Consider the following 15,159-nt stretch of genomic DNA (forward strand, 5'->3'; position numbering starts at 1 on the left):
GTAATAAATATAATTTGTGAAAAAAAAGTCCAACAATTGAACAGAGAGAGAGAGATGTCAACAATGACGCCGATCTATAGCCCTGCCTCCTATAAATATTGATTGTGTGATCTAAAACCCACTACGGGTACATGTCGAATTCCGGAAGACGATACTCATGTACCTTTGTTTCAGTTTGATACATGACAACATGGGATTATTCATGCACAAATGTTCCACCTAATATAACCAAGTATATGTAGCTCTTTCCATTGCTCGTAACATATTTTGGATTCACTTCATTTACAGCTTGGTAGAAGAATCGCAAAAAGATCCAAAATAGGGAGTTAAGTCCACCATTCTTTGTCAAAAAAAGAAAACTTTCCAACTAATGCAGAGCTATATATATAATCTGAAATGAGGTAAGTCAGAAGAAAAAAATCGGATTGTAATATTAATTGATATCAATTCAATTTTTATCGCAGAAACCTGGATCCACAATGCAACACAGGTAATCTTGTTCTTCGGACGGGTAACAGTGTTACTTTCCTATGGTGCGACAAACAAACAAGGGTTAAAAAAAGTAAAATCACTTTCTTTAATAAGATTGCACCGAGATAGTAAATTAGATTATCTTTGTTAATTTTATTATTTATTTTTTTTTTGCATTTTTTAAGACTTTGTTATAGTAACACAACTTACATTCGATGTTATTTAACGTAACAGTCAAGGCGATCAAGAGGCGGGTTTAGTTGAACTAGCTTAGCGCTTCCCAGTACTTTCAATACTTTGATTTTCATATGATTCTGGTTCATTTTAATCACTTACAGGGGGCCCTTATTTCCTGACAATTGAAAAAGACCTAAGGGGGCGCTTATAGGGGTAGGGGTGGTTAATAGGGATTATACAGTACTGTGTAAAACTTGACTGAAATTGAATAAAACTCAACTAATACACTGAGGAAAACTTGACTGAAACTGAATAAAACTCAATTAACAAACTAATGAAAATTGACTGAAACTGAATAAAACTCAACTAACAAACTAATGAAACTTGACTGAAACTGAATAAAACTAGACTAATATTGAGTTCAACTCGCTGATACTGAATAAAACTCGACTAATATTGAGTGCAACTTGCTAATACTGAATAAAACTCAGCTAATATTGAGTACAACTTGCTAATACTGAATAAAACTAGACTAATATTGAGTACACTCCCTAACTAGGGCTGTATCAATATATCGATATATCGATACGTATCGATATTCAAGAAAAATATCGTATCGGAAAGTAACTTCCAATACGTATCGGACACACATTTTTTCTTCAAATTCTGTTTAAAAGATGGAAATTTCAATCATCAAGGATTATATTTTACTTTTTTGAATTAAAACCTTCAATAATTATATAAATTCTAAGAAAATAACACAGTTTTTATAATTTAAAATAAATTATAAAATTTTATATAATTATCTAAAGAGAAATTTATTTGAACATGTTGATTTTACTGTCATCAAAAGTTTTAATTTAAGTGTTATTTTTAAAGACAATGAGACAAGAACTTAAAAATGGGTAATAAAACACTTAATTGTTATGAAATGTATGCATTAAAATGATTTAGAAGCCTTTTCTGATGGACTTGTTTCAGAATCCAATATATCGCATATCGCTTTAAAAAATATTGTATCGTATCGTATCGAAATTTTTGGCTCAATACACAGCCCTATCCCTAACACTGAATAAAACTCAACTAAATTTGAGTACAACTCGCTGATACTGAATAAAACTCAACTAAGATTGAGTAAACTCAAATTGATACTGAATAAAGCAGGATCTGAGTATACCCTCAGTAACTCTTCTCGATATTGCTTCTTCTTGAGCTCTGCGATTCTGTGTCTCTCGGCTTCCGTGGGTATATTGAGGCCCACAGGAGGGGTGGGAGGGGCTCGGGGGGTACCATTAACCTCTTTCTAAATCAATACATTGTACAAGTATTAGGAGTGTTATTTCACTGCAAACAAATGAATATCAATCCAAAACGTGAGTTTTTAATAACACACACACTAAAAACATTAATACACGCATTGTAATTATATCTTTATAAAGTACGATGTATATAAAAGCCTAAAAACTATTTTAATATATTACAGCAGCTAACATATAGGACAATTCAACTGAGCACAAGTGCAACTATACAGTTTCATACATGTTCATACAAAATGTTTTACAAAATACCTAATAAATTAATATTTCTAATTATTGTTGCTAGCATTTATTGTCCCAAGTCATTATAATAACTCGTTAATTCTGTTGACCCTACAGAATAAACAACATGCATGTTCATTCATTGCCATATTCTAATTCATGCTTACTGGTCAGTGCAAGTTACAATGCGAGTGGTCAAACTTATTATAATTCTGGGGATGTGACATATTTTGTACCAATTCTCATTTTTCTGAGGACCCCAACCTTGCATGGACTTCAATGAGACATTCTCCGTCCCCAAAACAATTTGTCTTGTGATACCCGTGGTTTAGAAAGTCATGAAATATAGGGTAAAAAATATTCTAAAAATAATTTCTATGTGTATCAAATCAAAAATCTCTTAAATCAAACAATTTATCATTTAATTATCCAAAATTTCTTAATACAGTATGCTTAAAATACCTCTTAACCAGATGTTATACATGTCATTACTGTAAACCAACTTTTATTCATGACGACTTTATTTCGCGATTTACCAGTGGTAAACTACTTTGCGATGATTAATTTTCACGATTAAGCTTTATTTATCTGTTGTTCTTAGACACAGAGAGTTTAAGGACTGGTTTGCGGTGAGAAATATTCGCGATTACGAGGTTCTCGTGAACTTCCCTAAAATTTCTCACACGCGAATAAAAGTTGGTTTACAGTATATTTCAGGTCACCCATAATATTGTTTTCTATTCTATACAATATTATCAAACCCAGAAGCTAGTGTTGTATATATGCAGATTTGAGTTTTGTTTTCAGATTCCTTCTGTTAGAACGCTTTCACTTATGCAGTAAGTTTGACATGCATTTGATGAATTTATACCTCCCTGTGTAACGATGAATGAGTTTTAAAACAAACAAACATGCACATACTGTGAACTTGATTTATTGGGTTTAATTCTAGAGTAAATTGTAGATGGGTTAAAGCTACATTGTTACAAAACAATACACAGTTCACTATATCTATAAAGTGGAGATATATAGGACTACTCTATATATGTACTGGCAGGTCCTATAGTATTTGGTTCTTATTCTTTATTACACTACTCAGTAAAGATTCTATAAGCGCTTATCCTACACAGGGCTATGATCAGGCATGGACACCTAGCTCTCTAATTTTAAGGTGGGAAATTACCTGTTCCAAAAGTCGATTATAATCATTCTTACGCTCTGCACTTAGCTCTTCTTTAAGTTTTTTATAATCTATGATTACGTTCCGCGGAGAGCCCACTAGGGGGCGCTCCGTGTCCAAGTGCCCTTCATGGCTGGGGGACGTGTCCAATTCTAATTCTTTTGCTCTTTGCAACCATTGCTCATTTTGTTGCTATTCAGTTTAAAAATAAAAGCTTATTCACTTTTGATTTTATTCTAGAAAAGAATTAAACTGAAGAGGAAAAAATGCTAGTAATGATTTCAAGTAGGCCAATAAAAGATAAAGCTCATATAAAATTGTGTAAAAAAATGTAGGCAATTGAAATCAGTCAGAAAGATAAGCTATAAAGTCCAGTACTTAAATAACCAATCTCTCACAGAAAAAGAAGGGTATACTGCTGCTTTACCTTAAGCAAAGACTCCCTATATTCACGCTTTCTATCTGCTTTGAGTTGATTGCGATATACATCGTATCCCCCTATAGCCAGGCCACCAGGGGGCGTTACTGGTCGGTGAGCGTTTTCGTGCTCCAGAATCTCCTTCTGTTTCTGTTATATCAGGACAAACCAAGGTTAAACAAAGCTAACGTCATGTTAATTAGCTCCCTATCCACAAGCATGATGTGATGATGCACTAATACTAAAGCCCCGCCCCCCACTCAGGCTCTGCCTCCACCTGGTCACATGACCATCACATGACTTTACCTGTGATGGGGTACCCAAAGGGCGACCATCCCTGGAAGGTCTTTGCCTAGGGTTCTCCTTTAGAAATTATTTATTATTAGTGAACAATGTTGGTCACTCTTACTTTTTATACAGAGTATGATAGGGCATGCATGCTCAGGATCAGCACTATAGCAGATTTGAATACAAGAGGAAAAAAGTGCTACATGAGAGTGAGTGCTTCTATTGTATGTGAACAGACAGAATCAGTTTGGTGTATGTTACTGGTAAATCAATTTATACATTTTGGTTTAAATTTGATTTTTTTAAAACATAAACCCATGCATATATGTACTTAATGTATTAATATTGATTGTTAACAAAATCCTTGTTTGCTTAATGCCTTCAAAAATATGCTTAGTTTTGCTTACAGTTAAATATATAGAAGAATCATTTAATAAACATTTGTGTCCAATTTTTAAAAATGTCTATGTAACTATTGTAGTAACCATTCTAAAAAAAATTCCTTTTTCTTATTTGGGTATGTCCTTTGAATCAGTGATTCTGGGAGATGATATGATATGGATACAATTAAAGGGAGACAAATCTCTGAAAATTACAACTGATTTATTACAATTCCTATGCAGAAAATTAATAAAATGAGAAGTAATATGTGCCTAAAGATCAGTGTAAATCTTTCCTATTTCCTTTATTACTTTTTAATACACATGCAGGAATCTCTAATTTTTTAAGGTAAGTCTTAGTTCACTACAGTCTCTGGTTATTGATATCAGTCCACACATTTACGCGGCCACTCACCAGGTAATCGTTGTACTCTTTTTTGCGTTCCTCCCGCAGCGTCTGTGACATCTGGTTGTGGTCATACATCTCGGCCTGGGGTTGACGAGGCGGCGACACTTGTCGCTGCTGTAACATCTCATCTCGGTGTCGGCTCGCTTGCTCCTCTTTCTAGTGTATGGAAAAAAGGCTTTAATCACTTAAATAAAATGATTTCTTTTGTAAATCCTTATGATTGTTTTTTTTTCCTATTTTTAAGAGAGATTTCAACTGAACAATGACTCTGGTTCATTGAAATTTTAAACTTGATATAGTGTAGAAAAGAGGTGATAGTATCGGTGTTTGTCTGAAAGAAAGAAAGTGCAAAAGTAATCAGGAAAATTTGTTGAAATAAAAATTTGATTAAGACATAAAAATAAATAAATCACTGAATTAATTACCTTCATTCAGGTAGAGATTATTGTTATTTAAAGAAACAAGAAATTTCTAGCATGAAGTATTAACTAGCACAATTAAAGACAAGAATATGTTAATAAAACAAAGAGGTACAATATTTAAATTAGCTAATGATTCAATAATGTTAGAAAATCCAAAATTAAAAACACCTGAATAAAGACCTGAAAAAGACTCTTTAGTATAGAAAGTTTATAACTGAAATAAATAAAATGATAAAAGTACAATGTGCAAATGGTGCGAGTCTACAAGACTACAGGTATTTTGTATAACTAGCGCACCAGTATACCTCCTTCATAAATTTATTGTAGTCTCTGTGTCGCTCGTCGTTCAGAATCTTGCGAGTCTGGCCATAGTTTCCTATGGGAAGTCCCTGCTCGGGGCCCCCTGTGGTATAATACACAGGCTTTTGCTAAAAACAAACAGGATAGTCCAGGCTAAAGTACCACACAACCAGTCACCAACATTACAGAAAGGGGGAATCTTTCCCAATAATCATGATTTTAAGTATACTAAAATCCACTCCCAGGATGACAATTGTCTGTTTTTGAAGATCCCCAGTTAGTTCTCAATCTACACTTATTTTACTGAGAGTTTTAAGCAAAAATTCTTGATCATGGTCATAAACCCAAAGAATTAATCTCTTCCCATCTTGACAGCAGCTTTATACAAAGTCTTGAATAATTTGATTCATTTATAAATACATTGTACCTGTATCTATTTTAAGAGAAAGAACTGTGTTAAGCTAAACTGTTCTTTGTTCCTTCTGATTTCTAACATATATTTAGTTCTACGTAACTATGGATATATACTTCCTAGCAAATGAGAGAAATCTGAAAAAGTTATACAGTGCTCTCCAGTGTACTAAAAAGATTTCAAATGACAAGTCATCCCCCTCGAGTCTTTTCATCCCAAAAAAGTACAGGTTCCCCTCACCATATTCTACCTATTTAGTGAATAATATTCCTGCAGTTTAAAAATAATCAAGCTGTTTCAAATGTTTCCATATATATGCCTACTTAATCAAAAACTATCAAATTTAAAGTGAAATGTACATGTATCTAATAATGAAAGGGAAAAAATATATGAACATATACACTCTACCATTAGATAAAAATAACTTAAAATAATGATTTTGTGAAGTGAAATGTAATCAAATCAAAAAATTATATGTGGCTTACAAATCAAATTTTTAAATTATTCCTCTAGAAAGCTTAAAAATTTGTTAAAATGTGAGAATCTATTTATACATTTGATCACATTCCTAGGTGAGAATGACAAGTCTAACACTAGAATGAGACAAAGATAATTTACTCATGCTCTGACTAAATGTCAACTGTTCATGCACTAGATACAGAAGCATTAGGAAGTCAGTCCCCGCCTATAGGGGGCGCCGGGAGCTACATACTCGCCGCATGTGGTCCTCATACTCCTTACGCATTTCCATCTGTATCAGATGTTTACGCTCTTTGGCTTTTTCATCACTTAAACTGACTATTCCAGAAGTTATCTGTAAATCAGCAGCTCTTATCAAATACACAAAGATTTTAAAAGTTATTTTATATTACATAAAACATTTAAGAGTGCATGAAATTTATAGTAATTAAGGTATTTCATGAACTATATATTCTACTTTGTAATTTAATTTAAAAAAATGTAAAAATTTTCCTTTTTCCCTATACTGGTATTATAAAAATATTTAAAATGCTATTGTAATTGGCAATCTATTTTTCTTTTCAAATGACAATAAAGGGGATATGAACATTGTTGCTACAAAAGTGCCCAAAGTTTAAATCTGGGATTGAGAGAAGTAAACCAAGATATTATGCTTAGAGATGGTCTTTTATAAATTTTTATCTTGCACACAATAGCAATGAATCAAGAACTGATGTTAACAAAGTGTTTACCTTTCTAAATTTAAATGGACATTAAATTAAACTTTATAAAAGTTATTGAATTTGATTCATGTTTTAAGCCAGATGCTATATGGCATTCAATTTTTTGATCATCATAACTTACACTTAGCAGTTGCTTAGCTTGGTTTATTGATATGAAAATGTTCAATTATAAGTTCATAGGATCTTCATGAACGTTTCATGAACATTTCATGAATAAAATTCATGAAAAATTCAAGGAAATTCATTACCGGTATTCATGATCACCTTCAGGGGTATGAATATGCATACGCAAGGTAGGGGAACAAAAATGCATTCTAAGTAATATTATAATCAGTAGTGACACTGTGAAATAAAACCCTAGGTCTACACATTGCACAAATTTTAAAAACACACAGATTTCAAACAATTAATTCATTTTCAGTATATGCACCCCTTCCCTGACCCTGGGGCCTTGAAAATCCACAATTCTGCAAGATTAGGGCCCTTGCTCATCATAACTATATAGGTAGTTCATCTGCTTCATACCCAGAGACAGAGAAGAAAATTTTCAAAGCACTATATAATCAATAGAGCACCCCTCCCCCCCAACACCAGAACCCCTGACCCTGGGACCATAAAATTCACAATTTTGGTAAAAGCATGTTTGCTCATCATAACTATGCAGAGTTAGTTTATTTAATATAGGAGCAGAGAAAAAGATTTTCAAAGAATTCATGAATTTTTACTATATAAGTGTGCCCTAACACCAGAACCCCTGACCCTGGGACCATAAAATTCACAATTTTGGTAAAGGCACTCTTGCTCATTATAACTATGCACTTAGTTAGTTTATTTAATACCTAGGAGCAGAGAAGAAGATTTTCAAAGAATTCATGTATTTTTACTATATAATCTATAGAGCCCCCCCCCCCCCAGTGACCCTGGGACCATAAAATTCATAATTTTTATTATTATAACTATGCACTTAGTTAGTTTATTTAATACCTAGGAGGGAGCAGAGAAGATTTTCAAAGAATTTGTGTATTTTCACTATATTAGCCCCCCCCCCCCTCACACCAGAAACCCTGGGGCCATAAAATTCACAATTTTGGTAAAGGCACTCAACTCATCATACCTATGCACTTAGTTAGTTTATTTAATATCTAGGAGCAGAGAGGAAGATTTTCAAAGATTTCATGTATTTTTACTATATAAATAAGCCCCCCCCAACACCAAACACCCTGGGGCCATAAAATTCACTATTTTGATAGAGACACTCTTGCTCATCATAATTATGCACTTAGTTAGTTTATTTAATACCCAGGAGCAGAGAAGAAGATTTTCAAAGAAATCATGTATTTTCACTGTATATAATCAATTGAAACAAAAAATCACAATTTTTAGAGGCACCACTCATCATAACTATCTACTTAGTTGGCTTATTTAATACCCAGGAGCAGTGAAGAAGATTTTCAAAGAAATAATGCATTTTCTATATATTAACTTTAGAACCCCTGACCCCAGGGCCATGAAATCACAATTTTTACTGATTACAATGCAAACAGTTTGACTGCTTGATGGTCAGGAGTAAAGAAGAAGATTTTTAAAGATTGCATTAATTTTAAACAGATGAAATTCACAATTTTTGTTCCCCTTCACCCATAGATGCTTTGTGCCAAATTTGGTTAAAATTGGTTCAGTGGTTGCAGAGAAGAAGCTGAAAATGTTCAAAAGCTACGACGTACGACGAACGACGACAGACGAAAACGGATAGCAATAGGTCACCTGAGTTTACTCAGGTGACCTAAAAAGTTATTGTTTGTAAATTCTTTGTACTGTTTTAAGCCGGTTTTCTCTGATAAGAGTCTCTGTGATCATTTTCCACCTTCATAATGTTAGTTTTCAATTATATCTAAACGTTAAAATTCAATCAACACACAGTTTGCACAGAAAATCAATAGTTCTTATAGTATGTCAAGAAAGCAAATATATTTAACGGCTGTAGTTTTTTAAAGCTGTGAATAGAGAGATATGCATAATACAGTGTGCAGTGAAGTTCTGGTATCTTAATATTTCTTCCTTGAAGCAGTGAATTTATTATTATTCCATTAATGATCAAGTTGACATTTATGAAAATAACCGTAGTCAACTTTTCCTCTGTAGAAAACTGGGATAATAAAAACAGTTTGTGCCTCTCCGGTTGGCATTTAAAACATCATCATTAACAAAATATTCCACTGTATACCTAGCTGTGATCATTTTCATTATTAACTTTAAAATATTTACATAAATCTGTAAATTTCAAATTCCATTAACTTCAAACAGAGTCCTCTAATGGTGGGATTTACAAATCTTTAAACATGCTGCTGCGATAAAAGTTCCAGAAATTAATTATAGTATGTCTGAAAATGTTGGACACGGTAAATCTTTTTTAAAAAAAACTGAGTTCATTCTTCAAAATAAATAAAATAATATATTTTTACTCTTTAAAATATCAATCATTCAACTTAAATATTTTGTTACAATTTATCATAAAGTGGATATATGTAGTCTCTTCTATTATATGATCATTATCATGAAATGTATTTAAATTGTTATCCAGGGAAATAAATCTTGACAACTGTTAATAGTTCATAAAACAAATACATGTACACCAAACATTTAGTCAGAAACAGTCAAATCTTACCACTGGTGGATCCGGGGCCCGCTGGTACTGTGAGGGTTGATCATACCTCTCCTGGGCGCGGGGAGGGTCATAGGACGATCTGTTATAGTCCCCAGGCTGCTGGTAGGAATCGTAGGTTGGACGATTATAGTCGTATGATGGATGTCCATAATCATTCTGTGGTCTGGAGTCATACATGGGCCGACCATAATCAGCTGAGGGGTAGTCTGCATTTCTGTCGACCATCGCGGCACTCATTTTGTCACCTGTCGATGAATTCTATATACATGTATTGTCATCAACATTTTCACATTTTACACCCTTCCTTTTTTTCCACAGCTTAGAGAATTTTATAAGATAAACCAATTAAAACCATATATTTTTTTACACCCATTTTCAGAACATTGCAAAATTTAAGATTTATAATAATTTTAAACAAATCTACTTTAGTTAAATTAATATTAATCAAACACAAGCATAATTAAGACAGATGAATAAAGTGTTTAATCAACCTTTTAGATTGAAAGTGCTGATAATACAAAATTTAATGAAAATATTTTAAATTTGAATTTCTAGCCAGCTGAAGCATAAAAAATGTAATATAACATTTTAAAATTATTTTTAAAAGATATGCTCATGCAAAACTTGGTATAGTTTTTGTACACCTATTTTTCACTTGTTAAACTTTAGATACTTAAGGTTTACATGATCTGATCACATCAATAAACAACAATAGCCGCACAATAAAGCCTTGGAGTATCAACGATCATAAATGTTTAAATACCACTTAATGCTTTGTTTACCCCTTGCCAAATCTGTTTTGATCCCAATTTTGTGACACAAATCATTATGACCAGGTTATGGGAAGATGACAAAGGATTTTAAATCAGTTCTATAATACATGTATATATGCTTATTTTTTTCAAGGCATCAATTTACGCAGCAATGAATGATCCCAAGTATAGGTGGCAATAATTTTACCCAAATCACCATATTTAAATTACTAGTATATATTTTATAATTAAAGTCATTATGCACAACAAACTCCTGTCAGTCCTGACAATTTCATGATGTCCTGCTCATGAATTAAGATTTTAAAGGTTGGTGAAAATATAATCAGGAATCTCAGAATAGTCGGATTAGTGAAAATATTCAAATAAAATTCAGTTAATTCTTAATTCCAACTTCCAATAAATTTCTAAAAATTATTCTTGATGTGTTGTTTTATACTGATAAAGTAATAAACAAAATCATATGCTTTGTCAAACATAATATTTAAACCTTTTGACAAGAACAAGTTATTTATTTTGCTATTTATCAGTTTTTATACTTCTGAATTCAAATCGCATCACCTGAAAAATGAATGTGATTTTCTGAATATGTTCGAATTTTAACACATTTTTCTTTTATCTATTGGGAGGCTAATTAAAAGATTAATACTAACCCTTGAGGCACGTGTGCGCTGCTCTCTACGTATAAATGGAAGATTCAGATTGTTGACAAGGTGCGACACACAATAGCGTGGTTAGCAACAAGTCTCTCTCACATGAATAACGATCTAGTGGAAGGATATTAATCAAGAAATGTATAAATTCAGTTCTTAGATAATCAAAACTATATGCTCTTCATTTAAGCTTGCAAACTGTCAGATGTATTTCAGTTGTAAATCAAATAAAATGTAACGCAGAATAAATCGGAAGTAAACAGAATCTTGCAATGAATGAAAATAGTAACAAAATGATATGCGTATAGCCTATAAAAATCCGGCAAAATGTTTGCTTTGCCATGGGAGATGGAAGACGACCAAGGAATGTTTTCATATTTGTGTTAATTTAAATTCCACTTCCTTATCACTGATATGCTAAACCGTTTGTTTTCTGCATAGGCGCTATGGATTTCTACTGCTGCTCTTGAGGATAAAATTTATTCATAGACTTATTATAAAGCAAACCTTTGTTTGAGGTCTATATACCCCGGTATTTGAGAGAGAGAGAGAGAGAAAGAGAGAGAGAGGGCTAAAGTTGTGTTTAAAAAAAGATTGTTGTTTACCAAAAATTGATCAAAATTAATGATCGATTCATTCTAATGCTTGCAAAATATACTGGATAATTAAAATTCTTTAACTATTAAAATTGTTGCTTAAAGACACAGTAGAACTGAATTACTAAGACCATATAAACCCATGTCCCGTGTACCAGGTACCATGCAGCACGAAAAACATTTCTCATCGCCTTCTACCGCCAAGTGGTGTCGATTCAATGTCGGTAAAAAAAAATCTCGAAGAGACGTAAAACAAACAAACAAAACATTTAATCGCCCGCCAATTTGTTTCAATGTATTAATTTTTCATTTATAACATCAAATAAAGGGGGGAGGTAAAACAAAATATGATTATTTTTGAAGTGATTATCTAGAATGTCGTAATTCAGAAACTCAAAATAAAGCTTTTCCTATTTCTTTTATTTGAATACGTTAAATCATAAACTAACTAAAATACCCATAAAAGACATATCTTTGTAGGTTATTTTTCATAGAGAGAGAGAGAGAGAGAGAGAGCCAAAAGAGAGAGAGAGAAGTGTGATATAATTTTTTTTTTTTTTTTTTTTTTTTTTTTTTTTTATTTCCAGAATACAACTTTCAAATAGCATTATATTTACAAAATCATTGTGGATTTTTATTAAACATTCACTCACTGATTCTTCCACCTCACTCATCCATTTCAGTATCACCTATTTATGAATTGTACAAAAAGATGATTCAATATACATATGCATATATATGCATGTTTATATATTACACTGTGTTTACTATGGTTCATTCTACCTATTCCCACTTTTTGAAAATCACGTAGAAAAAGGTAAGATTTTATGTGGGAATAGGTGGAATTTTGTGTAAACAAATAATTAACTATGTTCTTAAATTTAGATATTTAGTTGCTTTTTCTTGTAAGATCTTTTTATTATTTCAAACATCCGAAATAAATCATATTTTCTCATAGATGTATTCATTATTTTCTGTCTTAAAATGTACAAAATACAGGTAAATCTAAACATCTGTTGTTATTTGCAAGTGGGAATAGGTGGAATTGAGATTTTTAAAAAGTGGGAGTAGCTAGAAGACACCGTTTACTATCACTATAAGTATATTTATAAATACAAACAAACAAAAGTAAAAGTTACAGTGTCCATTTATGAATATCATATAAAGCTAATCATTTATCAAATAGATTGTCTAACAAATCTCTTTTTAAACTGGGTGTCTTCCATATTTAATGCAAACAAGTATTTTTCAAAATTATAGTATTTATATATTACATTTTTTACTTCGTTAAATATCAAAGGTTTACAGTTTTTAGATTTTTGGTATATATACTGTTTTACAAGCAATATAATGACATTTAAAGATGTGTTTTCTTTGCCAGAAATACCTAATATAACAGAAATTGGGTCTAAGTTAATATTTTTTCCAGTTTTCTGTAAAATCCATTCTTCTAAACAATCCCATATTCCCTTAACAGGAAGACAGTAATAAAAAAGATGCTTCAAAGTTTCCTGCTCAAGATTACAGACAGAGCACAATGGATTATCTTTAATTTTAGATAAAAACAACAATTTACAGGTTCCAAGAATTCTATGTATGATCTTATAATTAAACCATTTGAGATTTGAATCTTTACTTATGTATTTCAAGTTTGTAAAAAGATCTCTCCAATTAAAGTCATTCTGCAAACCTAAATCTCTTGTCCATTTTGTAATACATACAGGTTGGTTATAACGCTTAGATAGAAAGAAATTGTATAATTTATAGTGATATAATTTTTGACTTAGCTATGCATTAACCGCATCAAATTTCTATTAAAGCTTATGAAACTCAAAAATATATATTTGCCAAGAGAATATTTGAAATCTTTATTGGAAAATATGTTGAATCTGTCGACGTCTTTCAGAAAAAAATCTCATAATATCTTTATTTTTAATGATTCTCAAAATCTAAACTGTTTATATGCCATTTTTCGTTAACACTATTAAGTAATATATTCAAGGTTAACAAAAAATAATCTATTATGGTTGACCAAATAATGTTAACAAAACAGTGTTCTGAATACGTATACCTGCATTTTTAGAATATCAAATTTTTACAATCATTCTTTGCAAAAATTAAAAAAAAAAAATTCAAAAAAGGTGATATAGACTTAAAATCAATTGAAATAGATCTCAAGTTAGTTTGTTTAAAAAAAAAGAGCTTAGGTCCATGAAGGCAAATAAGGATTTTGTGTCTGTGCATGTTCTAAATGACATATAGATCCTATAAACAGAGAGTACCCGGTAAAGTGTTAATTTCCATAAATAACATATATTAATTAAATGATTTGTAGGCACAGTGACACTATATTAAACAAATATATACTTGCTAAATTATTTTCAATAATTCAAAAAGATTTTATTTCAATAGAAAAGTCATAATCAGAATCTTATTTTGGTGTGTAAAATTAAAACCGGATCCGTAAAAGTATGAACCTTTCCTTCATCAGACGGAATGTGCCTGTACTCTTAAATCCTTTAACCGTCACACTTTCTTCCAGGAAAAAAAGTCCTAAATATATCTTGGATTCAACCAAAAAGTGAAAGACAATAAATTTTTAAAAGAATATATCCATTTGATTAATTCATAGGGTTTTGAAATAAAATGCAAAATTCTGAAGACTAATCAATCCCATTCTCGACATCTTCTGAGCATACTGAGGAAATGTCATTTTTAAATTCATAGAAGTTCGCGTCTGTGTTCATGTTTCTTATCTGTCAGTCAATATCAAACATTCCTGAGTAATACTACTTTATTCAAATAATTACGCATTATGCGAGAATTTCGCGTCTATTCAATGAAGTTTTGCGTTATAACGCGAAATTTTTTGTTACCTACAAAAATGAGCTCAATGGACTTTCGCATCAATCAGGGGCCAGTTTTACAAAAAAGAACTTACGACTAAGACCCAAAACTTTAATTGGTTGATTGTAATATTTGCACAATAAATGATTGAGTTTAAAATTGCTATCATAGAAATATCTTTCTACAATCCTATTTTAAAGTTTAAAACCATTTTCAATTTAATAAAAATAAGAGAGTTATAAGCAGAAAATTTTGGTCCTAGTCGTATGTTCTTTTGTAAAACGGGCCCCAGGAGATGGCAAACAAACTTAATTTTCAAAGATAGCCCCAACCTTTCCTATTTTATAATATTATTTCGAAATGTTAATTGTCCTTTATTTAAACGAATATTACCCACACGCATTAACCATTACCGCACATAATGGCGCATG

The 15,159-nt window shown here is 31.6% G+C and overlaps 1 protein-coding gene across 25 annotated transcripts in view; it reads right to left on the reverse strand.

The window, feature by feature from the left end:
- The window catches only part of LOC134252797 (trichohyalin-like), a 29,136-nt gene extending 17,569 nt beyond the window's left edge, over positions 1-11,567 (reverse strand). For 11 of the 25 annotated variants that reach the window (XM_062735329.1, XM_062735323.1, XM_062735337.1 and 8 more), the window contains exons 1-8: positions 11,286-11,564; positions 9,863-10,107; positions 6,708-6,809; positions 5,589-5,711; positions 4,868-5,017; positions 3,794-3,934; positions 3,370-3,558; positions 1,826-1,951 (exon numbers count right to left, since the gene is read on the reverse strand). In XM_062735329.1, the coding sequence (XP_062591313.1) occupies positions 1,826-1,951; positions 3,370-3,558; positions 3,794-3,934; positions 4,868-5,017; positions 5,589-5,711; positions 6,708-6,809; positions 9,863-10,099 (1,068 nt within the window). In that variant the 5' untranslated portion in view covers positions 10,100-10,107; positions 11,286-11,564. Of the gene's footprint in view, positions 1-1,825; positions 1,952-3,369; positions 3,559-3,793; positions 3,935-4,090; positions 4,148-4,867; positions 5,018-5,588; positions 5,712-6,707; positions 6,810-9,862; positions 10,108-11,285 lie in introns of all 25 variants that reach the window. The other 14 variants (XM_062735320.1, XM_062735319.1, XM_062735321.1 and 11 more) reach the window with 10 other exon arrangements.
- Positions 11,568-15,159: the final 3,592 nt, after the last annotated feature.

This window comes from Saccostrea cucullata, unplaced genomic scaffold, assembly GCF_032062105.1.
Source record: "Saccostrea cucullata isolate Sc308-1 unplaced genomic scaffold, CSIRO_AGI_Scuc_v1 ctg101, whole genome shotgun sequence".
NCBI classification, from domain to species: Eukaryota; Metazoa; Mollusca; class Bivalvia; order Ostreida; family Ostreidae; genus Saccostrea; species Saccostrea cuccullata.